This window comes from Palaemon carinicauda, chromosome 13, assembly GCF_036898095.1.
Source record: "Palaemon carinicauda isolate YSFRI2023 chromosome 13, ASM3689809v2, whole genome shotgun sequence".
Lineage (NCBI taxonomy): Eukaryota > Metazoa > Arthropoda > Malacostraca > Decapoda > Palaemonidae > Palaemon > Palaemon carinicauda.
The window spans coordinates 71,110,856-71,134,154 of NC_090737.1; the positions used below are offsets into that span (position 1 = coordinate 71,110,856).

The window sequence follows — 23,299 nt, forward strand, 5'->3', positions numbered from 1 at the left end:
CCAGATCTTTTCCCAGGGGACTTAGTTAACTCGGTCCTTAGCGAGGCAGCTAGAGCCAACCAAAACCTCAAGGTTAGGTGGGGCCTGGTTTCAAAGAGGAGATATGAGCCTACTAGTACCCCAATTCGAGGTAGCAAGAGATTGAGGCCCTTCCAATTTTCCCAATTCAGGCAACCTCTGCAAGTAGTTCAACCGGTCTCAGTCCACGGAAGAACTACGTTCCTTCACAAAAGATCTGCTACTAATGAATGCAACCCAAAGTTTACGTCGCTTCAGATTTCACGGACGCTTGTTCAGCGTGCCAAAGAAAGACTCAGACAAACGAAGAGTAATCCGGGACCTGTCTCGTTAAAGTTCCTTCACTCATTGCGACAAATCCCATATGCTTACCGTCTCGCAGGTGTGGACCTTACTTCCCCGTGGGGCCGTCACCACCTCCATCGATCTTACAGATGCCTACTATCACGTTCCAATAGCAATGCATTTTCGTCCTTTTTTGGGCTTCAAGCTAGGCAAACAAGCCTATGCATTCAAAGTGATGCTGTTGGGGCTCAACATACCACCCAGAATCTTCACCAAACTAGCAGAGACAGTAATTCAAGTGCTTCGGACTCAGGGGATACAGGTAGTAGCCTATCTAGACGATTAGCTAATCTAGTCAGACAATGCCCAGATTTCCCGTGTAGCAACGAACAAAGTCCTCACCTTCCTTCGGCAACTGGGATTCCAAGTCAACCTCGAGAAATCCCGCCGGGTCCCACAGACCAAGGTTCAATGGCTGGGACTACAAGGGGACCTGTTCTCCCATACGCTGTGCCTCCCCAAAGCCAAAAAGAAGGTGATAGCGAGGAATACAAAACAATTTCTCAAGGAAAAGTTGACCTTCCGAAGGAGCCGAGAGTGGATCCTAGGTTCCTTACAGTTCGCCTCCGTGACAGACATCGTCCTGAGGTCCAAACTCAAGGACATAAACAGAGTGTGGCGCTCCACAGCAACCGCCATACGCCGAGACAGACGTGCTCGCCTTTCTCCAACCCTGAGGAAAAGTCTGCAGACTTGGACGACGATTAAGAATCTTTCCAAGTTGGTTCCTTTACAACACAAGGAAGGTCAAGGGTTATGGTCACCGGTCTTCCAACAAATTCACTTCAATGTCCTAGAGGCCATGGCAGTCTTCCTCACTTTAAAACGTCTCAATCCAGCCAGGAATCTCCATATCAGACTGGTTCTCGACAGTGCAGTCATAGTACACTGCCTCAACAGAGAAGACTCCAGATTAGCCCAAATAAATCACATCATGTTGAAGTTTTTCTCCATGGCAGCAATGCACAAGTGGCACCTGTCAGCAGTCCATCTAGCAGGAGTCCGGAATGTGGTAAAGGACTTACTTTCCCAGACGACTCCGCTAGAGTCGGAATGGTCACTAGACAATCGATCTTTCCAACGGATGATATCTCCAGTCCCGGGTCTCCAGGTGGATCTGTTTGCGACGAAATCCAATCGCAAAATAGATTGTTACGTAGCCCCCAACCTGGACCCTCAGGCTTATGCCACGGACTCTATGATTCTAGATTGGAATACCTGGAGGACGATTTATCTGTTTCCTCCGGTGAACCTCCTTCTGAAAGTTCTGCACTAAATCAGATCCTTCAAAGGTCAAGTGGCTCTCGTAGCCCCCAACTGGCCCAAGAGCAATTGGTTCCCCTTGTTGCTAGAACTAGGTCTCCGCCCCCGGCGGATTCTCAATCCGGTGTTAACAAAGACAGTGCAAACTCGCAATGTGTTCGCTTCCTCAAGGATTCTGAATGCCCTAACTTTATGGACTTCATGAAGTTCGCAGCTCAACGGGGAGCAAACATCGATCCTTTGAATACTATTTTCCTGGAATCTGACAAAAGGGAATCTACTCTCCGTCAATATGACTCAGCTGTCAAGAAATTAGCTAAGTTCTTGAAAGATTCCCAAGTTGAGAAAATGACGATGAACCTAACTGTGACATTCTTCAGAACTCTCTTCGAATCAGGCCTGGCAGCCAATACCATTACTACTATCAAGTCAGCCTTGAAAAAGATCTTCCATACTGGTTTTGACATTGATCTAATGGATTCATATTTCTCATCCACTCCGAGAGCTTGTGCCAGACAAAAACCTTCAACTCGCCCTAGCGCAGTTTCCTGGTTTTTGAATGATGTTCTTAAGCTAGCCTCTGACACCCCAAATGAATCCTGTAACTATATGGCATTGTTAAGAAAGTCACTTTTTCTTTTGAGCCTTGCCTCGGGCTCCAGAATCTCAGAATTGTCAGCCTTATCTAGAGACCCTGGTCATTTAGAGTTTCTCTCTTCGGGTGAGGTTCTTCTCTCTCCTAACAAAGTTTTCCTAGCTAAAAATGAAGACCCCCAAAACAGGTGGTCTCCCTGGAAGATTGTTCCACTTCCTCGGGATCCATCCCTGTGTCCAGTTACCACCCTGAAAGCCTACTTAGGTAGAACTTCCACTACAACCACAGGGCCCTTATTTATTAGAGAACACGGAGGAACTATTACCCTTAGGGGAATTAGACAACAAATTCTTTATTTTATTAAACAAGCTAATCCTGCATCATTCCCACATGTCCATGATATTAGAGCTGTGGCTACCTCAATTAATTTTTTCCACCATATGAAATTTGATGAGCTCTCAAAATATACGGGTTGGAAGTCCCCTAAAGTTTTCAAGCGCCACTACCTAAAACCTTTAGAAGCTCTTAGATTTACCACAGTAGCTGCAGGGAATATAGTTCCTCTTGAAGGTACTGAGTATTAATCACAACGTCTTGCTCTGTCCTCTTTCCCTCCTGCCTGGCTTACCTGTTGTTCCTACCTGTTTTGTTACTATACACCCTTATGGTGTATTATTTTATTATTCAATTGTTCAATTTCACGAATTGTTTTCATTACACTTGTTCTTGAATCCCTGAGCTGATTTTATTTTGCATTTTTTATTACCAAGCTGGATTCCCACTATTCATGTCTGTTGAATTCTACCTACGGGTTTCATTATTGATTGTTTACCATGTCTATTCATCACTGTCATATACATGTTGATATAATTTTACGGGTTTCCACATCCCTCTTTTTTTAATATCAAAATCATCAGCTCTGTTATTTTGTGTTATTCCCTCTTCAGGTAGTTAGCCATATTGGGTCCCCATTCTCTGGTACGATTTCACTGGGCGGCACGGGTCGGAGCCCAGAAAAGGGATTTTGACGAAGGAAAAATCTATTTCTGGGCGAGAGACCCGTGCTGGCCAGTGAATCCACCCGTCCCTCCCTGATTGGGCCCCAATCTGGGGTGCTATAAGGAGTGACGTCACTGGGGTGGGATTGCTAATAGTAGTAGGATGTTGAACGGCACCTCGCTGTTCGGGGATGTTGACAGGAGATATCTAAATGGTGCGAGGCCTTTGGTTGTGATTTATTCAGCGCCCCAGTATTATACCGACACCTTATTAAGGTGAGCGAGCTGGGTTCAACCTAGCATTCCTATACAAATTTTTCTCTGGTAAATTCATAGCAGTTTTTACCTTAGAAATGATGTTAAAGGAGCATTTCACTGGGCGGCACGGGTCTCTCGCCCAGAAATAGATTTTTCCTTCGTCAAAATCCCTTTTTTGCATCTTTCTTATATAATGCAATTGTATTATTGTTATGTGTAATTATGTGTAGTAATTTATTAAGGAGTTATCATAGGTTTTTGGGCTATGGAACAAATTATACAAATTACAGTGTATTCTTAATGGAAATATTTGCCCCAACATATGATTGTTTTTACATACGAAGCAGTTCCCGGAACGAATTAAATTCATATGTAGAAGTTCCACTGTACAGCATATCACTTGCATGCCCCACAAAATTTTCTTCCTAACTTTTACTCCTCCTCTATATCACCAGTTTCTCTCACTTTCACCCATCATATGTCATGTCACTTTCAACCTTTCTTGATATTCACTAATAACCTTTGGTTTTTTCAACTCTTCCACCTTCACTACCTCCTTTTACATCTTGCCATTCTTTTGCTATAATTAATTTTGCTTCAACCAGAAAATGATCAGACATACCAGTAGCCATACCCCTAGTACACATCTTTCAATCTTCCTTCTTGTTATCAGCACATAATCCATGGAAGGATAAAGCCTGTAAGGCAAGGGATTGAATGGGCAGCTCCTCATCTCAGAACATATAGCCAATATAGGAGGGTACGAACAGCATTTCCCCCAACTGTAAGGTATTCCAAATGTGAAGGCGACCTTTGTAACCTAAAACTGAATGTAATAACTGGATGAATGAAGAAATAAAATGGCGGTGGCAAATAAAAACCGCCTTGTAAAAATTAATAGTATATGTACTGCTGAAGCAATACCTAAAAACTAAGTAACAAGGAGTCCTGGGCAATCCATGTATAGCGGAAGGAGAGGATTGCTAGGAAAGACAGCAAGCATGTATATAGAGCATGACCCTAACTGACAAGGGAAAACACATATGAACAACAGCAGCCGAGCCAGTGAACCACCAAACAAACGTAAGCAACCAACCAATTAATGAATTCTGGGGCCACTAGGGCATGCATTATTGACCTCTTCCTCCTCCTCCTCTTCTCCTTGGAAGAAGTGCCAAAATCAGAGTCAGAAGTTGAAGAGGAAGACAAGGAAGAGGAAGAAGAAAGTGCATGTTTCTTCCTCTTTCCAACCCTCATCTCATGCTCTGCAAGCAGAGGTAGTGAGATATGAATGGACAACTACGACGACACTCCCCAGAGGAAAGAAACAACACAGGTAACTTCAACAGGAACAACAACACTGGGGAGGAGGTGGGCACAATCAGAGGGCCTTGTGAAATACAAAATGGGGTCACAGTAACAGAGGGAGAGTGAGTTGTGGGTCCCAGACCACTAAGCACAAGGGTCAGGGTGAAAGCCATCGGGGAAGAGGGAAAACACAGGGGTGATGCACGGGGGAACACCCCGCCGGAGTCGCACACACTTTTGGCCCCTCTGCCGACCTATGCCCAGCCTTAGGGGTGACACCTACAAGTGACTGAGGTCTTCTAGCTGGCACAGGTGTCACAGGACGAGCCTTTCCAGTCCATTCGGCTTGGGAGGGGGGGCAGAGGTGTACAACTGGGAGCATCAATGGAATCACGCACACTGGGGACACGTTCACCATGCCTTTCGCCAGTGGCATCACCAAAGGAGACACTGGCAATGGTTAAATCGCAATTAAGGTAACTAAGCCTTTCCCTCAACAAGTCATAGAGAGCCTACCTGAAAGACACAAGGAGGCCCAAGCCTTCCTTAGATCAAATTCCTCATCAGTGGTATGCACAGAAACAAAGAAGAGACTCCAATCTCTGACGGAATGTGGCAAACACAAGGGTAACCCCACACCCCACCAGAACCTGAAAAGCACGCCAACGTATCTCCATGGGCTCCTTGCTTCTGATGCATACTTGCTGGGGACCAAGCCAGGGTTGTATGTGCAAGAGCAGCAGTAGCATACACACCCAATGAATGCACGGAAGAAACAAAAGACCACCTTAGTGTCTTCTTGAGCATTACCAAGATAGACTCTGGAGAAGGATCAGATCTCTTCCTCTCCCTGGCATACATCACTGGACAGGAGGCCCCGACCTACACTCGTCAATTGGGGATGAATTGCGAACAATCATGCCCTATACAAGAAGCACAGTGTGTGTGAATCTAAGTACAAATCTCTTTCAACACCCATAGCAATCAACAGCCAGCATTCACTTCATGAAAGAAAAAATGAAGTTTGATTAAGGGTGCAACAGTACGTCAATACTGGCCGAGGCTGAAAGCAAAGTAAAGAGCTGCTGACTGGTGGGTGGCAGGGCTTCTCAATCCCCCTCCCCTCCTGTCGTTAACCACCTCGTTAACGATTTCAACGGCTGTTACAGCTATGGCTGAAAACATATCCCTATTTAAATGCCGAAAGGTTTGTACGCATAGGAACAACTTCCTGTTTTACTAATTATTGAAACTCTCTGAAATTCTATACAAATTTATCAAAGGAAAATGCAAATGTTTAAGTAGACCAAGGACAAGAGAGCTGAAAGACAAAGAGACATTAACTAACGATGTGGTAATACTGTTCTATACCACCATATGATCCCAATACTACATTAGAGGGTTAGGGCAATTACAATTAAGGAAAACAGGAAATATCACAAAATTCTATGGAATTTGTATTTTTCCTAACAGTACTTACCTCGAACTACTTTCTTAGGAGTATCCGGGATCTCCTCCCATCCGACCAGAGTTTTGTGTAGTTTACCCTAAACCCATTTTCTATGAGGGGTAACCTCAGGCGGAGTGATACGTGCCCTGAGGCTAACCCCGGGTCGGAGAGCATGCCTGCTTAGGTCTCGACCTCCAGTAAGTTCTTGACAGCTAAGGTCTCTAAGGACACCAGGGGACACTCGGGGAAGGCAGGGTGGGCCATTACCCGAAAGTAGTTCGAGGTAAGTACTGTTAGGAAAAATACAAATTACCTAAAATTTGTGATTTGTTCCAACACGAAGTACTTACCTCAAACTACTTTCTTAGGAGACTTATACTTTAGGAGGTGGGCGTGGCCCTACAAGTTCTTGAGACTGTGCTTTTGGAAAATCCAGAGACCTAGAAAGGAGGCTAGGTCGTGTTGACCCCATATAAAATTGATCGAGAGGAAATTACACAAAAACCCATCTTAGTGTCTAAGAAACTCACCTGTGCAAGAAATCCAAGGGGACATGTCTTCCTTTTGTTGAGGTACTCGGCTCTGGCTCAGGGCCCTCCCTGAGCCCACTTAAAGCGGAAAAAGGGAAAGAAGGTACAAGGGGGTTTAAGGAACGAACCTGTGTCTCTTGTGCTTGTTACACGCGGTTATCACTGAGGCTATTCTTTTAAACTGTTTGGAGCGCAGAAACGACGGTACCTATCGAGAACCCGTCCAGGGATCTTCTTGAATAGTCCTTCAAATAGTGAGCCGTGAAGGTAGACTGGTTGGCCCAGGTGCCTGCCCTTAGGATCTGGCCCACTGCCATATTCTCCTCGATGGCCAATGTAGTACTCAGGCCCCTAATGTCATGGGGCTTGGGTTTACCCGGCAGGGGGATTCCTGCCTTACTGTAGGCCCTGATGATGACCTGCCGCAACCAGAAGGAGATGGTATTCTTCGAGACTGGCTTCTTCACGAGGCCTGTGGAAACAAAAAGACTTTTGATTCTGGGCCGGAGTTTTGCTGTCCTTTCCAAGTATTTCCTTCACGTCGTCTGACCGGGGGATTGCCGGAATTGAGAAACCTTCAAATCTGGGATCCCACACGGCAGGGTTCTGGGTCTTAGCTACGAAGGAAGGGACGAACTTGAACGTGACTTCTCGCCAACCTTTCGAGTGAGCCACTTCGTAGGACAGACCATGAATTCGCCTACCCGTTTAGCTGACGCTAACGCCAGCAAGAAAACCGTCTTGAGAGTGAGATCCTTGTCCACGATGGCTTTCAGGGGCTCGAACGGAGGTTGGATAACATTTTCAGGACCCTTGCCATGTCCCATTGTGGCACCTTCACAGCTTGCGGGGGGCATGATTGCTCAAAGCTCTTAATGAGCATTGAGATATGTCTGGAGTTACCCAGGTCTATGCCTTCCAGGAGAGAAACTTGGCCCAGAGCAGCGCGGACTCCCTTGATGGCTGGGATGGACATGTTGACCACGTCCCTGAGGTAAACTAGGAAGTCCGCTACTTGCGGGATGGAGGCCTTCAGGGGCCTGATGTCCCTAGCGATGCACCATTTGGTAAAGGTGGCCCACTTAGCCTGGTAAATAGCTGTCGATGACCATCTCAGGTAGCCCGACATCCTCGTTGCTGTACTCGACGAATAGCCTTCCCACCTCAGGAGGCGCTCGATAACCTCAACGTGGGAAAGGCGGAGGGACCGAGGATTCTCGTTGAATCTTTGGAAGCGTGGTTGCCAGAGAAGGTCTGGCCTGTCCGGAAGGGGCCAGGGCGGCTGTTGTGCTAACTCCCTTAGGTCCACGAACCATTCTCTCTCTGGCCACCAGGGCGCTACCAAAGTCATCCATAGGTTGTCCATCCTTCTTACTCTGTTGAGGACCTGCCTGAGCATCCCGAAGGGGGGAAAAGCGTACATGTTGAGATTGTCCCAAGGATGTTGGAAGGCGTCCTCGAACGCCGCTTTTGGGTATGGCACAGGAGAACAGAACACGGGGAGCTGCGTGTTCAGCCTTGTTGCGAAGAGGTCCATCAACGGAGAACCTCATTTCTGAACGACGGACCTGGCTACTTCCGGGTGTAGAGACCATTCGGACCCTACCACTTGCCCCATCCTGCTGAGGCCGTCGGCGGGGACGTTCCTTTTCCCTGGAATGAACCTCACTGAAATTCTTATCTGCTCCACTTCGGCCCATTCCAGAAGTTGTAATGTGAGGATGCACAGCTCCTTCGACCTTAGGCCTCCCTGTTTCTTTAAGTAAGCTACTACCGTGGCGTTGTCGCACATCAATGCCACGGTGTTTCCCCGGAGTAGGTGTACGAACTCCTGGCACGCTCTTTGTACTGCCATCATCTCTAGTACGTTTATGTGCTGGGTCTTCTCTAGGGCTGTCCAGTTCCCTCTTGCTGATTTCCCTATGAGATGGGCACCCCACCCCTCCTTCGATGCGTCCGTGAACAGAAGCATCTCCGGAGGGTCGGCTGCAAAGGCCATCCCTTTGAGGGTGTTCGTCCTGCAGCTCCAACATTCCAGGACCCGTTTTGTGTTCGGGAACACCGGGACCACTCTGTGGGGGGAATCCGTTTGGTTCCAGCTTTCCTTTAGGTTCCATTGGACCTCCCTGAGCTTTAGCCTGCCCTGGGGGACCAGTTTCTCCAATGACACAAGGTGGCCTATCAGTCTCTGCCAGTCCTTCGCTCTCCTGGGTTGGTCCATCAGGAAGGGGCGGAGGACCTGGTCTAAGTTGTCCAGCCTGTCCGTGGAGGGGAAGGCTTTCACTAACTGGGAATCCAGAACCATTCCGAGGTTGGTTGTCCTGGTGGAGGGAATCAGTTGTCATTTTTTTAGGTTGATGGTGATCCCCAGAACGTTGCAGAACCGCAGCAACATCGCGCCTTGCACCTCCAGTACTTCCTCTGAAGCTGAAAGTAACAACCAGTAGTCCAGGTAACGAATCAGGCGAATGCCCTGTTCGTGTGCCCAGACTGAGATCATTGTGAAGACCCGTGTGAAGACTTGGGGAGCTGTGGACAGCCCGAAGCAGAGGGTCTTGAACTGCAACGTCTGGTTCTCCCATTTTACCCGTAGGTACCTCCTGCTGGAGGAATGAACCGGGATTTGGAAGTAAGTATCCTTGAGATCTACTAACATCATGAAGTCCCCTTCTCTCAAGGACGCCAAGACTGATTTCGGAGTGTCCATTTTGAAGTCGGTCTTGCAGATGAACTTGTTGAGGGCTGAGAGGTCTATGACTGGTCTCCATCCTCCTGTCGCTTTCTCCACCAGGAACAGCCTGCTGTAGAACCCCGGACCTGGGTCCTGGACAGGTTCCATTGCCCCTTTTGCCAACATCGCTGGGACCTCTCCCTGCAGAGCTGTCTGTTTCAAGGGATCCTTGGGGGCTAGCCACTCCGCCTGCTGGTCTGGCATCAGAGGTGGAGGGTCCACTAGGAAGGGCAACCTGTACCCTTCCTTCAGTACTGTCACGGTCCACGGGTCTGCTCCGTGTTCTTCCCATGCTTGCCAAGAACGTTTGAGGCATCCCCCCACCTGAGGCTTCCGCAGGAGTAGGGGGCCTCCCTCCCTATCTTCTCCTTGAGGAGCGGCCTGAGTGCCCTCTTCTGGACGCCGCGAACGACGGCCTATAGGCGGCTTGGGTAGAGGCTGATCCCCTACGGGAGGGATGAGACGACTGGGACCATGTTGTCGTCGAGTTGTCTCTCCTAGGCTGGCTAGGAGCGGGCCGAAGAGGGCGAGGCGCGCCGACGGAGGACCTTCTGAACATCGGCCTTCTCACCGGGTGGGGCCTGGTTTCGAACGGTTCCTTCAGCCTCCAAACTCTCTCCATCGATTCCTCCGCTGCCTTCGAGGGGAAAGATCGCGTCGTCCCATAGGGTCAGGTTCCTCAGAGATCTGGCCTCTCTGTCCAGCAGCCTCCTTGCTTAAGATGGTGTCCCTCCTTCGTAGTACCCAGATGGCGGACAGGGCTAGCAACTGGTAGGATAGGAATTTCAGGGCCTTACCTCCCGAACTGGATGACTGTACTCCCACCAGGGTGGAGGCCCACCAGTCCAGCCAGGAGGAGACGCTGACTAGGTCCTTCGAGATCTCCTCTATCATGAACGTCTCCAAAGGAGGGAAGCAGATTGGAGCCGTGGACGCCCTTTCTTCTAAGGCTCCCTGCCCCAACACGGTGAGTGCTGGCTTCAGTGCACAGGCGCCCGCTCGCTGTCCCTCTGGGAGGTAGAACTTGCTCTGGGACTTCAGGCCCTGGAGCAGCTTGGAGGTGCTCTGGCTCTTGGGCGCCTCGGCGTGGTTGTCCACGATCCTGTCCACGTGGACTCTTCCCAACTTAACGTCCCTCGCTAAAGGAAGAGCCAAGGAGGGGCGCTGCTGGACCGGGGCATCCACTATCCTGTTGAGGCTGGAACGCCATGCGTCTTCGGAGGAGGGTTCCGGCACGTCCAGCCTGTGGTGACTTCTGATGAGGCCTATCACCCTCCGATAGGCCGATACCTCCGCTGCCGACACCTCTCCATGGTCGTCGAGATCCTCCGACGTGCGCGCTGACACATGTAACGGGGGTACTCCGATGGAGGACCTCGCACATGGGGGAGTCCTGGACCGACGCTCTCGCGGGGGTTCACGTCGAAGGGGGCCTCCGTCCTGGGTCCTACATCTCTTCCAGAGGTTCTCGAATCTGCGGGCCTGCCCGTCGAGGAAAGCCGAGGGCTGTGCTCGTGACGAGCTAGGTGGCCTTTGGAGGTCAGGACTCGGCTGCCATACCGAAGGGGCGACTCTCTATGCTGGACGGATGGAGCCGGAACCTTCGCGGTCTTACGCCTGTCGACCGGAACCTGCAATGATGAGTCCCTCCGTTGGGTGCTGCTGCTGCCGGAGGAGTATCTATCCGGGGAGCTTGTCCTCGGACGCCAACTTGAAGGGCCCGGCGCCGCAGCTAGCTCAAGCAGCCTGTTGCGGTGAACCATCACCCACTCACTGCTCTTGGGGGATCTTGGGCGCCGACTCTCGTGGCGCGACCTCGAGGGGGAGCGAGAGCGCGACAACTTCTTGCGGGACTTCTCCCTTCGTCTCCTGAGCTTCCTCAGCGCTTCGTCCTCCGAAGAGCAGGAAAGCTCCTCCACTGAGACCGACGACTTATAGGCCCTCTTCGAAGACCTCGCCTCCCTCGTTGGTGTAGGAGGATTCCTGCAATGCTCCGTGGAAGATGAAGCCTGCAAAAACACCTCTAGGAAAACGGCCGATGGCGCTGGGGGGGAGCGAGGAGGCTCTCCTGTGGGAGACCAGGTCCCGAAGTCTTCCTGCATCCTCATTGAGGACCTGAAGGGCGTCTTAGGGGGAACCCACGCGGTGGGGTCAGACAGCGGAGAAAGCTCTTTCTCGACGTCGCCCTCGGCTGCTGAACCGCCTGAAAAACACACCCAAGAGGCTGGAGAGGAATTAGTAATATTTTCCCCCCACATGGGGTCTATCTGAGGAGACGTGACCTGCAGGCACCAGGCCACCGTCTCCCAAAAACACTCCCGCCCCTCCCTCAGGCCCCTCACTCGCCTGGAATGACGCCACAACACCACTGTCTTGAAGGTCAGACTCTTGGGGAAGGGTCGCGGGCCTCTTCCCGGCAACGGACTTACCTCGTCCCCTACTCTGGGTAGGGGAGGTTGGAAGAGAAGCTTGGACCGACGAGGCGCCCGGCCAAGCACGGGAGGAAGGGATGCTCGGCTTCTTAGGTGACTTCTTTGTCGCCTTCTTCTTTTTGGTGCTATACCGCACCCACTGCACCTCATTCCACGACTCACACTCCGAACACGTGGCGGAAGGGGAACACACGCTGCCCATGCACAAGGAACACAAGGAGTGCGGGTCAACTTCGGGTTTCGAGAGGAACGCTCCACACGATTTTCCAGCCATAGGCCCAGGACAACGGCGAGGATGCTCCATGCTGAAGGAGAAGCACTACGAGACACAAGCGCGCACAGGGAAAGCACAAAGAGAAAGCACAATGGGACCACGTGGGTACCGCGTGGGACACACAAAGTCACACTGGGATTAAGGAGAGCGGCAAGATGATATCGCGACGCGACCAGAGAACTTACTGGAGGTCGAGACCTTAGCAGGCATGCTCTCTGACCCGGGGTTAGCCTCAGGGCGTGTATCACTCCACCTGAGGTTACCCCTCATAGAAAATGGGTTTAGGGTAAACTACACAAAAGATACTCCTAAGAAAGTAGTTCGAAGTAAGTACTTGGTGTTGGAACAACTTTAGTTTAAGGTTAGACGTTGACTTTTAATCAGCTTCAAAAGATAAACAGTATGATTTCCAAGACAGGTTCATAGAAACAATTAGATGATAAAAGTATGGAATTGATAGATATTAAATTATTGCATCTAATGATGATATCATAGACAGGTAGTCCATTTCTCTTTTTACTACTACCTGTATCAATCCTCTCCAAGATCTAATTATCTACTACATTTATGAATAAAAATCCTTCACAGTATCAGTAGGAACTTTAATAAAGCTTCACGTTCCCTCTTTTCAGATAATTTGAAATGGAAATTTCAGATTCACATCAAAAGAAAATTTAATTTTTCAAAAAGAAGTTGAATTAATCTCTTATATAGCCATGCTAAAACTATCAAATGACTAAAGGAATTTCCAATATAATTTACTTACCAGCTTGTAAGTGGGTGATAACCGACGAACATAAATTGAGACAGAACTTTGTTGACAGCTGACTAAGTACTCGCACAGCTGGGTCTTCACTTACAACTTCAGTAATCTGTTCAGTAGATTCATTTCCCTCACTTGTATTGCCATCACTGAAATGAAATAAAAAACCAAATTCGATAGTGATTTCTTGGAATATTTTAATCCTAGGGATGAACAATAAGCCACACAAAATTGAATCATCTGAAAAAGCAGTCATATGCTAAATTGTTAATAAGTATGAAAAAAATAAAAAAGTCTTGACTATCTCTTTCATGAAATTTTTAACTGTACTGTATACAACTAAAACATGACAAATTCGTAGATAATTTGTATTTTTCCTAACGATACAAACCTTAGCTATCTATTTAGGGGTATTACTTTCGGTAAAGCTGAAATGACAAGTCATTAAAATTTAGCGAGGGTTAACTACTCATACCACATTATTATTATTATTATTATAAGCTGGATATGGCAGAGATGAGAATGTTGAGATGGATGTGTGGGGTGACAAGAAGAGATAAGATACGGAATGAAGTAATTAGGGGTACCACAGGAGTTAGAAAACTATCAGATAAGATCCAAGAAAGTAGACTGAGGTGGTATGGTCATGTCATGAGAAGAGATGAACAGTATATTGGGAGGTGAGTGATGGAAATGGAGGTACAGGGAACAAGAAGGAGAGGGAGACCAAAGCAAAGGTGGATGGACTGTATCAAGGATGACCTTCGATCAAAGGGATTAACCGGTGATGAGGTGTGGGACAAAGGTAGATGGAGAAAGCTGACCAGAAACATTAACCCCACATAGAAGTGGGAAAGGATGTAGACAAAGAAGAAGAAGAAGAAGCTATAAACCTAATAGAAACGCAAGATGCTATAAGCCCAAGGGTTCCAACAGGGAAAACAGGGAAAATAGCCCAGTGAGGAAAGGAAAAAATGAAAATAAAATATTCGAAGGAGAGTAACAACATTAAAATAAATATCTCCTATATAAACTATAAAAACTTTAACAAAACAAGAGGAAGTGATATAAGATAGAACTGTGTGCTCGAGTGTACCCTCAAGCATGAGAACTCTATCCCAAAGCAGTGGAAGACCATGGTGCAGAGGCTATGTCACTACCCAAGACTAGAGAACAATGGTTTGATTTTGGAGTGTCCTCCTAGAAGAGCTGCTTACCATAGCTTAAGAGTCTCTTCTACCCTTACCAAGAGAAAAGTGGTTACGGCGCTTGTGGTCACGATCACCAGCTGCACACTCATGATCACTACCTGCATGCTCGCGATCGCTCTCTTGATCGTGAGTTAAGCATGATGCTCATGATTGCGATCGCTAGCTATACACTCGTGATCATGTTAGAGACGCTCACAGTCACAAGAGAGATGCTTGTGACCATGATCACAGTCACAACGCTCTTGATCATGAGATGCACTCTCACGGTCACGAGCAAGACTCTTGTGATCATGATCGCAATTGTCTTGTGGTAAAGATCCCGAACTACAATCACGTCATCACGATCGAGACGCTCGCGATCACGAGCTAGACACTCGCAAGCTATAAGTCCGTATCCCAGGCTAGACTCTTGATAAAGAACTAAAAGCTCATATCGAAAGGCATAAGCTCAATATCATGAACTAAATGCCCAAACACGAGCGAAACGCTCGTGCATTAGTGCTAGACGCTCTCGAGCAAGATACTCTCACTTTCGTGCGAAATGCTCATGCTCTCACTTTCGTGCGAGACGCTCATGCTCTCGAGCGAGAATCATGCAGGACAAGCATGCTCTTATGCCAGCTGCGCACGCTCTCGTATGAGATGCTCATGCTCTTGTGTGAGTTCCCCACACTTAGGAGCAAGATGCTCTTGTGTGAGTTCCTCACACTCAGGAGCAAGATGCTCTCGTGCAAGGCAGTCATGCTCAAAGCAATACGCTCTCGCTCTTGTGCAAGATGTTCACGCTCTTGTGCGAGGCACTCACATGGGAGACACTTACACTCACGAGCTCACACAAGGCATTTCAAGACATAGAACAAGGCTCTCAGTCTTCAGCAAAACGATCCTGATCAATTCGGTAGATATTGAATTTTCCAGATCTCCGATTTGTCCGCTGCCAATTGCCCATTTTCAACAGGTAGACTATCACGGTTGCTTATCAATTGTACTGTTCGCTAACTTTATGTTCAACAGTTAGTCATTTGTTGTCCTACAAGATGGTAGCCCGCCATTTTCGCTTGCTGGCCATTTTGCAGCCTGATGTTCACTAGTCAGAGTTTAGTGATCACTACAAGCCTGCACCATTCTAGGCTTCTAGTTTGCCAGCAACTTCCTGAGAGGGAGCTGCTCAAGAGAGCACTCTCTCCAAGACAGCATAGATCATATCTCCTCACCCTTGGGCTTACACTACTTTGTTAGACCCTGTAGAGTTAATGGAATTACGGTTTCTTCCTTCTGGGAACATAAGAATACACCCTTCATTAGGCGACGAGGATAATTCGCTAGCGCAAGGCTCAGTGCCCCAGCTCTTTGGGCTCTTGTTTGTCTATCACAAACATGGCTTCTTGGGTTCCCAAAACTTTCTCGCCATTGCAGAATCAGAGAGATCCACTTCAAGGTGGCCAGGTTTATACACTGAATCCAGCACACTTACGGGAATTCATATCCCTTGAACGTACGTGTTTTTCATTTACACTTCGTTCATACTACATTAAGGTTTGTGAACAAATTGCCTCAGGAACTAGGTGGCTGCTTCAGTTGTTACCTTCTCCCTTCTTGTCCTGTTTATTATGGGGCTGCTCACGAGCAGATTTTGCTTGAATAGGAACTACGCTAGTTAGACAGTCTCCTAGAGCAAATCGTATCTCGGATGTGATAGGGGAGGTAGATTCTTTGAATCTGTTTTTCCCCCGCTAGCGGGACATGAGATTACCACCATTCTCTCCCTCTTAGAGAACGAAATTCAGTGCTGTCAAATCAACAGGCATAGCAATTTACTTGCTATGATTCGAGTCAGTCCTAGATGGGTGACTGACAAGAATAAAAGAGGATATTGAAAATCTCTGTTATCTCTATTTCCATTGGCCCTTATGCCCTTGGACCTTAGTGGAAACACATTCAACCTCCATCTGCTTCTGTTCAAGGGAAACATCTTTTATCTACACTTCATTAAACTCAGACTTGTTCATGAAGTCGGATGATGACTTTCTCCCATAACTGGAGCTCCCCCTTAGGCTGGAGTGGTTGAGAATGAATACATTCCTTTCTCATAAGAGAACCCCTCCCACGAGCTTGAAATAATTGGCTTATGTCTTTTCGTCAATGAAATGGAGTCTAAACTTTAGCTACAAGGATACTATCTTGTATCTTACATTTTCCTGTAGGAAATGGTAAGCAGTCTCTAACCCACTTCTACATGATTGGAACATTCAATCTCATAGGAAGACGGGGGACGCCAGGATACAGCTGGGCTTTGTCGGTTAGAAGTACCTATTTTAAGTCTCTCCTCATGAGATGAGCTTAATCTTCAAACCTTGTCATGCAAGTGAAGGTTTTGCAATCAACCAGTTAGCCTCCTATATAGGATCAGCCCTGTCTTGAAGACCTTGGCCTACTAACTGATTGTAAAGTCTCTAACTACTGCGATACATCTCCTTCCATTTACCTCGATTTATAATTGGAGTAATCAAAGGAATGACACGAAGGTTGTATCCTACTGTATACGGATATCTGTAGACTGTGTCATTACCCTTCTAGTAACGTCCGCAGGTCCGACAAGACTGCATCAGTCCCCGTCGAGTGCGACCTCTGAAGAAATGGCCTGGTTCCTAGGTCCTTCGGCACTAGGGATTGCCCTCAACTTGGTCCTTTACAAGACCTGCGTAAGTAACGGTCCTGTTTAAAAGACTGCCTGACAAGAATCTCTCCCAAGGAGTGGATTTGATGCTTCTTACAGTCATCAAAGAGAGGGGAGGGGGAGGCCACATTCAGGACCGTATGTTCTTAGGACTATGATCAGAGTACAAATGATAGCGTCTCTCCATCCCCTGGTAGCCATCATATTCCTTCGGGAAAGGGCCCGGGGGGGGGGGGGGGGTATAAGATTGATTTGTTGGTTTCCTGTTTGCAGGAGAATATTTCCGGCTGCTATGTGGTCTCCCCTTTGGAGTATCCTGTCCACGGGTTTGGATTTTATGGAACCCCTATGCAGGAGTATTCCTCCTACAGCCTCTGTTTTAGAGGTCTTCCTTCGGGAAGCTGAATGAATATCAAAGTCAAGCACTGACCTTCTTTTGCAGGAGAAGGACTGCTCTCTCCTGTTTGATTCCCTTTTACGAGCAATTTTCTCTGAGCAAGGAAGAGATGGCTTCTCCCCACTTCCGTGCAGACTTATAGTCGGACTTGTCTCATTAAGGGACTCGACTAGAGCTTTATTCTAGCCTCGTTGGCAAGACAACAGGTTACATACAGTGGCACATCTACGACTCTGGAGATCCCATTAAGGACTTCCTTTACGACTACGTACTCCGTGGGGAGAGTTGAGTAAAGTTTATTTCTTTCCTCTTCTCAAGAGTGCTATTCTTGTCATGCACTCATAAATTGCCAACGAAGGAAAACACTCTCTTAGGCTTAGGCAACAAAAGACCTTTGCTCGTCCATCGAGCATCTCCTTCAATCGTTGCTCTCCATAGAGTTTGAGCCGATTACCCGTAGTGGAGTAATACAGTCTTTTCCGGGACGGGTAGCTATAAACTGCAGATCTTCCCCTGATCCCGAAGACAAGTCTTTCCCAGTGTGACACTCGACCAAAATGAAATGTACCCTAAGGGTCTCCCTCAACGTCTCTCGCTCAAGGTGAGAAACCCAGTAACATCCTATTTTGTTTCGGGCAGCTTGAACCTCAGCTTCAAGCCCTCCACTGGAAACCTGCCACTTTGTAATCAAGGCAGTAACACAGGTAATTACTAAAGGATATACCTCGAGGAGGGTGATTACCTAGCCCCAAGGGTACAGCACACTGGGTCAGATACTTTTTAGAGTTTTTTTTTTTTTTTTCATGTCAGTGATTATATTGAGGCCATATCTCAGGAAAACAATGAATGAGTTCACTCCTTAGCTTCAGCACGCCTAGCTAATCCTAGGAAGGTCAAAGGAGGTTGTAAGGATCTCGTCCGTGACTGGGACACAGACCTATACCAGTCACAGAATCCCTCTTCTCCTCCTCATAGAGATGACCCAGAACTCTGTACGTTTTAGGGCAGGATCCGTCTATAACGTTTTCAAGCAGCTCCTTTGTGACACAAACCGTGCCATTGGTAGGGTGAAAATTTGTCTGTTCTTTACATCACCCTACCTACAAGAAGTGATCCACAGAAGACCCGATACGTTTCCTCTATCGTTTTTGCAGTCCATAATGCTTTCGAGCAGCTCCTTTTTGACACAAACCGTGTCATTGGTAGGGTGGATACGTGTCTATCTTTACCCCACCTTACCCACCAGACGTGACCCACAGAAGACCTGATACATTTTCTCTATCACTCCTGTGGTGGTGACACAGTAAGTGGTTTAATAATACCTCAGGCTTCTTGTTGGACAAGTACCATGAGGTTGACGGCATTGGATACCTGGGGTAAGACTGGGATGAATGAAAGTATGCCTGGCTCTTTTACTTTCATCATCTTCCCCTCCTTTGAGGAACAGCATCATGGGTATCTTTGCAAAGCTGGTTTCAACCTCTGCAGGTAATAACCACTTCCCTTGTGTAACCAAGTACATTTTGCATATACTCGTACACATCCCAAACGCCTCTTGCGAGCTAGGCCTAAGGCAACGTCTTTTTATGTGTAGGGCTCCTATTTCAACTAGAAGCATCTTCTTACCTAGACATTCTTATGATATCTCACTACTACTTTAGTTGCTCAACCCGCTATCATACTCACTGGTATTGATATGCGAGGTGCAAGGCTTCCCTCGATTACAGTCTGATACTGTACTAGGGAAACCCGGGTCAATGACTAAGCCAGTAGTCGAACTTACTACCCTCCAATGAGTGAGTCATCCACATAAATAGCAGAAGTTTTGTTAGTATGGGAACAAATGACAAATTCGGAGATAATTTGTATTTTTCCCTAATACAAACCTGTAGCTATTTATATAAATTGGCCCGCCATCACCTGTCCCCCAGTAAGTCCAGCCTGCAAGCAAAAAGTGACATGGTTCAATGAACCATGAGTAGATATAGGTGGTTGGGTAGCCCCAAGCCACCCCCTACCTACCCACTGTTAATGGTTACGTAGGGTTGTCCCCTCACACTTAAAATCTAATGGCTGCCTTCCAGCTACGCTACAAGTATATCCACATAAATAGCTAGAAGTTTGTATTAGTTAGAGAAAAATTCAAATTATCTCTGAATTTGTCATGTTTAGTTGAAAGACACCAATACAATTCAGTGAAAGAAAATAATAGACAATCAACTCTCTCATGATGATGTTAATGTTGAAAGACACCTAATAAATTCTGAGAAAAACAAAGACAAAGTAAACATTTCATTATTACATTAGTATGAATTTTACTTGAATGTTTAAAAAAAAAAAATTAGTGAAAAAATTACATCAGGCTCTTATAATTCAAGATAACTTCCCACAGATATAAAAAAAACTTGAAAAGAGGCCAAAATTACCACAAATCTAACTAAGAATTAAAACTTTAACAATATAAGAATTGAAACCATTTCTACTTCAGATGTCACCACTGCAATCTTCTTGCAGATAATGCCTTCAATCTTTGCAAACTGATAAAATTTACTAAAATGTTTTTGCAAAGTTCTATACCCCATATGGAAAATCACAAAATTCAGCCATAAAAACATTGTAAATACCTACAGCCAGCCATAAGGGCATAAACACTGTCAATACCTACGAAGAGGAAACTTGTAACCAAAGTCCTATAAAATATTTATGTATTTTAAGTAAGAGTAAAGAAAAGATCTAACAAATGTGATGAAATTAAAACTAATCAGTGTCATAACCTGCACACGTATAACCAAAAAACAATTGAAACTAATCCGTGCCATAACCTTCACATGTATAACCAAACAATAAAAGAAACACACTTAATTCTCTATTAATGTAAAAACATAATGAAACAATAATGTATGAATTCCCCTAAAAGACAATAACATAAACCAATATATACTGGTCTAAGAACTTAACCTTTGATATCAGCATAAACAGACCTTACCATCCACAGTGGTTAGGTAATACACACCAGAGAATGAGTAAAATATGCAAAAATTGGATAAAACCTTCATGACTTCTCCCAGTTTATCATAGACCCAAGATCATTATAAAATGCAAGCTGCAGATCTTCATCTGTTATGGGTAGTAGGTTGGCCAGGGCATCAACCTCTCATTTAGATACTACCGCTAGAGAATTATTGGGTCCTTTGAATGGCCAGACAGTACAACATTGGATCCTTCTCTCTGGTTACGGGTCATTTTCCCTTTGCCTACACATACAACGAATAGTCTGGCCTATTCTTTACATATTCTCCTCTATCCTCATAGACCTGACAACTCAGATTACCAAACAATTCTTCTTCACCCAAGGGGTTAACTACTGCACTGTTATCGTTCAGTGGCCACTTTCCTCTTGGTAAGGGTAGAAGAGACTCTTTAGCTATGGTAAGCAGCTCTTCTATGAGAAGGACACTCCAAAAACAAACCATTGTTCTCTAGTCTTGGGTAGTGCCAGAGCCTCTGTAGCATGGTCTTTCACTGTCTTCAGTTAGAGTTCTCTTGCTTGAGGGTACACTCGGGCACACTATTCTATCATTTCTCTTCCTCTTGTTTTGTTAAAGTCTTTATAGTTTATATAGGAAATATTTATTTTAATGTTACTGTTCTTCAAATACTTTATTTTTCCTTGTTTCCTTTACACACTGGGCCACTTTCCCTGTTGGAGCCCATGGGCTTATAGCATCCTGCTTTTCCAACTAGGGTTGTAGCTTAGCAAGTAATAATAATAATAATAATAATAATAATAATAATAATAATAACTTATGGAGAAAGCAATGATCAGCCAATAATTGAGATACATCAACAGACATATCCCTTGCAAATTGGTTCAAGCTGCAATCAAGGTGAATACCTGAGAAGCAGTTCACAGTCCTAAACTATGGGTTTTGAACTGCTACACCATATCGTGGAGGGAGAAGCAAAGGAACTAACAAGAGAAACAAGGCACAGGCACTTAGCAGTATGCATCTTTCAAATCCAATGAAAGCATGAAGTCTCTTCTCTGATGGAACTCAGCACAGGACATACCGTTTCCATCCTGAACTTTGAACACACCTGTTCAGTGGAGAGAGGTTGATGACAGATCTCCAGCCCCCAGTTGACTTCTCCATGAGGAACAGTTGACTGTAAAAGATTTAGCTCGAACAACTTCGAGTGCGTTCTTCTCCAACATTCCTTCAATCTCTGTCCACAAGGCTTTCAGTGATGTTGGAGGATTCAGCAAAAATACTATCAGTATGTGAGGTGGGAGTGGGGCAACAGTTCAGAAAAGGTAGTAAGTAACCAACTTTGAAGGACACTCATTACCCAAGGCTTAGCAGTGTGTCTGCCAAATTGTCCAATGGCAAGACAAGCAACCCCACTACTTTCAGTAGCAGAGTGAGGGGAATGCTGGCATCAGCGCTTCACTTTCCAGGAGTTGAGTGACTCGGAATGGTTGTGAAAGCACAGGTCCACTTCGGATGAAAGAGATTACGGGTGTTCCTGATCGGCAGGCGTGGTTGAATCTGAGGGTTTGGCCACAGACATCTTCAAAGAGCGAGGGCCCTTGAAGGAAACTTTGCACTGGATCAGGGAGTCCTTCAAAGCAGTTCTCCACGTCTCCACCTCTGTCTGCATCATGTGACTACTAGGGAGGAGAGACCTGGCAACCTGCACCGATGTGTTCAATAACACCAGAGGTACTTCTCAACATACTTGCTGTGAAAATATGGACACCAATGCATTCTTCCTCTTCAAAACCCAGTTGGCTCACTGGCTTGATGACTGGTGTGCCAGGAGGGTCACTGGCTTACAACTGGGCAACACAAAACTCTTTGTACTTCTCCAAAGATTCAAAGGTTGATAACTCAGGTGGCTTTACAAAATACGTCTGGCTAAGAGACAGCCCGGAGGGAAGCCATGCCAGACGATTCTACGGCTGCAGACTTAGTAGCAAAGAAGGACATGCCTTCTAACTCGAGTCTTTCAAAGGAGTGCCCCCACAAGTTAACTTAAAGAGGTGATAACACATCTTTCTTTGGTGCAAAGTACCTTCACTATGTATACGCGTGTGTCCGAGAAGGTTGCCGTACCAATCAGTCTGGTCAGAGAAACCATTTTAAAGGCTGTTCACCCAAATCCTTTCATTTACATCTAATCACCAGGGATCTTTCGATTGCTTTTAGTACCTTGTATTTTTGCAACTCTCTAGATGGCCTCTGTAAGTCTAAAAGACAATTGTACCATTATTTTGTATCAAAGACATTAGTATTTTTATTTTAATGGTGTCAATCTAGGAATGTATCTAGAACCAGTAAGGATTATTTCATTAGAACTTTATCAGGTGACCTTTTATGAAATGAAATTCCAATCTCAGCCTTTATTTGTTATAAATGTTTAATTTGTTACTCAAACATCTTGGATTAGACTTCTCTTTTTCAGGTTTATTTATAAGTTTTTAAGCCTGTTCAATATTAACCCTTTTACCCCCAAAGGACGTACGGGTACGTCCCTCATAAGCCATCCCTTTATCCCCATGGACGTACGGGTACGTTTTCTATACTTATGCGTAGATAACAGGTCTTGGCAGGCCTTGTATTTGAAATACAACGCTTTACTGTTGTGATGTTGTTCCTTCGATGTCTTGTCATCAATGTAACATGAATAAAAAGTTTCTCTGGGCCCCACAAGGGTCAAGATGGACCTTTAAAGTTTCTTTGAAGAATCAGCTGATATTTCCTGTGTAGTAATTTTAGGTTGCATAGGCATTTACACAAATATTACGAAAATAGGGCACGGTTACCAGTGCAAGAGTGTGGTGTTGTTGTTCCTTTGACATCTTATCATCAATGTAATGTGAATAAAAAGTTCTCTGAGGCCCACAGGGGTCATGAATGACCTTTAAATTTTATGTAAAGGAAACAGCTGACCTTTTATGTGCATTTGCTTTAGATTTCATAGCTATTGTTATCGAATAATTACGTAAAATGGTTCCGTTGCCATGGTAACACAATGTTTTAATTGT

General features: G+C 46.0%; 1 protein-coding gene across 1 annotated transcript in view; it reads right to left on the bottom strand.

Annotated features, from left to right (window-relative positions):
* LOC137651651 (uncharacterized) overlaps positions 1-23,299 on the bottom strand; it is a 128,930-nt gene that overhangs the window by 56,852 nt on the left and 48,779 nt on the right. Inside the window, exon 5 of the mRNA XM_068384870.1 lies at positions 12,969-13,114. Coding sequence (XP_068240971.1) covers positions 12,969-13,114 — 146 coding nt within the window. The remainder of the gene's footprint in view (positions 1-12,968; positions 13,115-23,299) is intronic.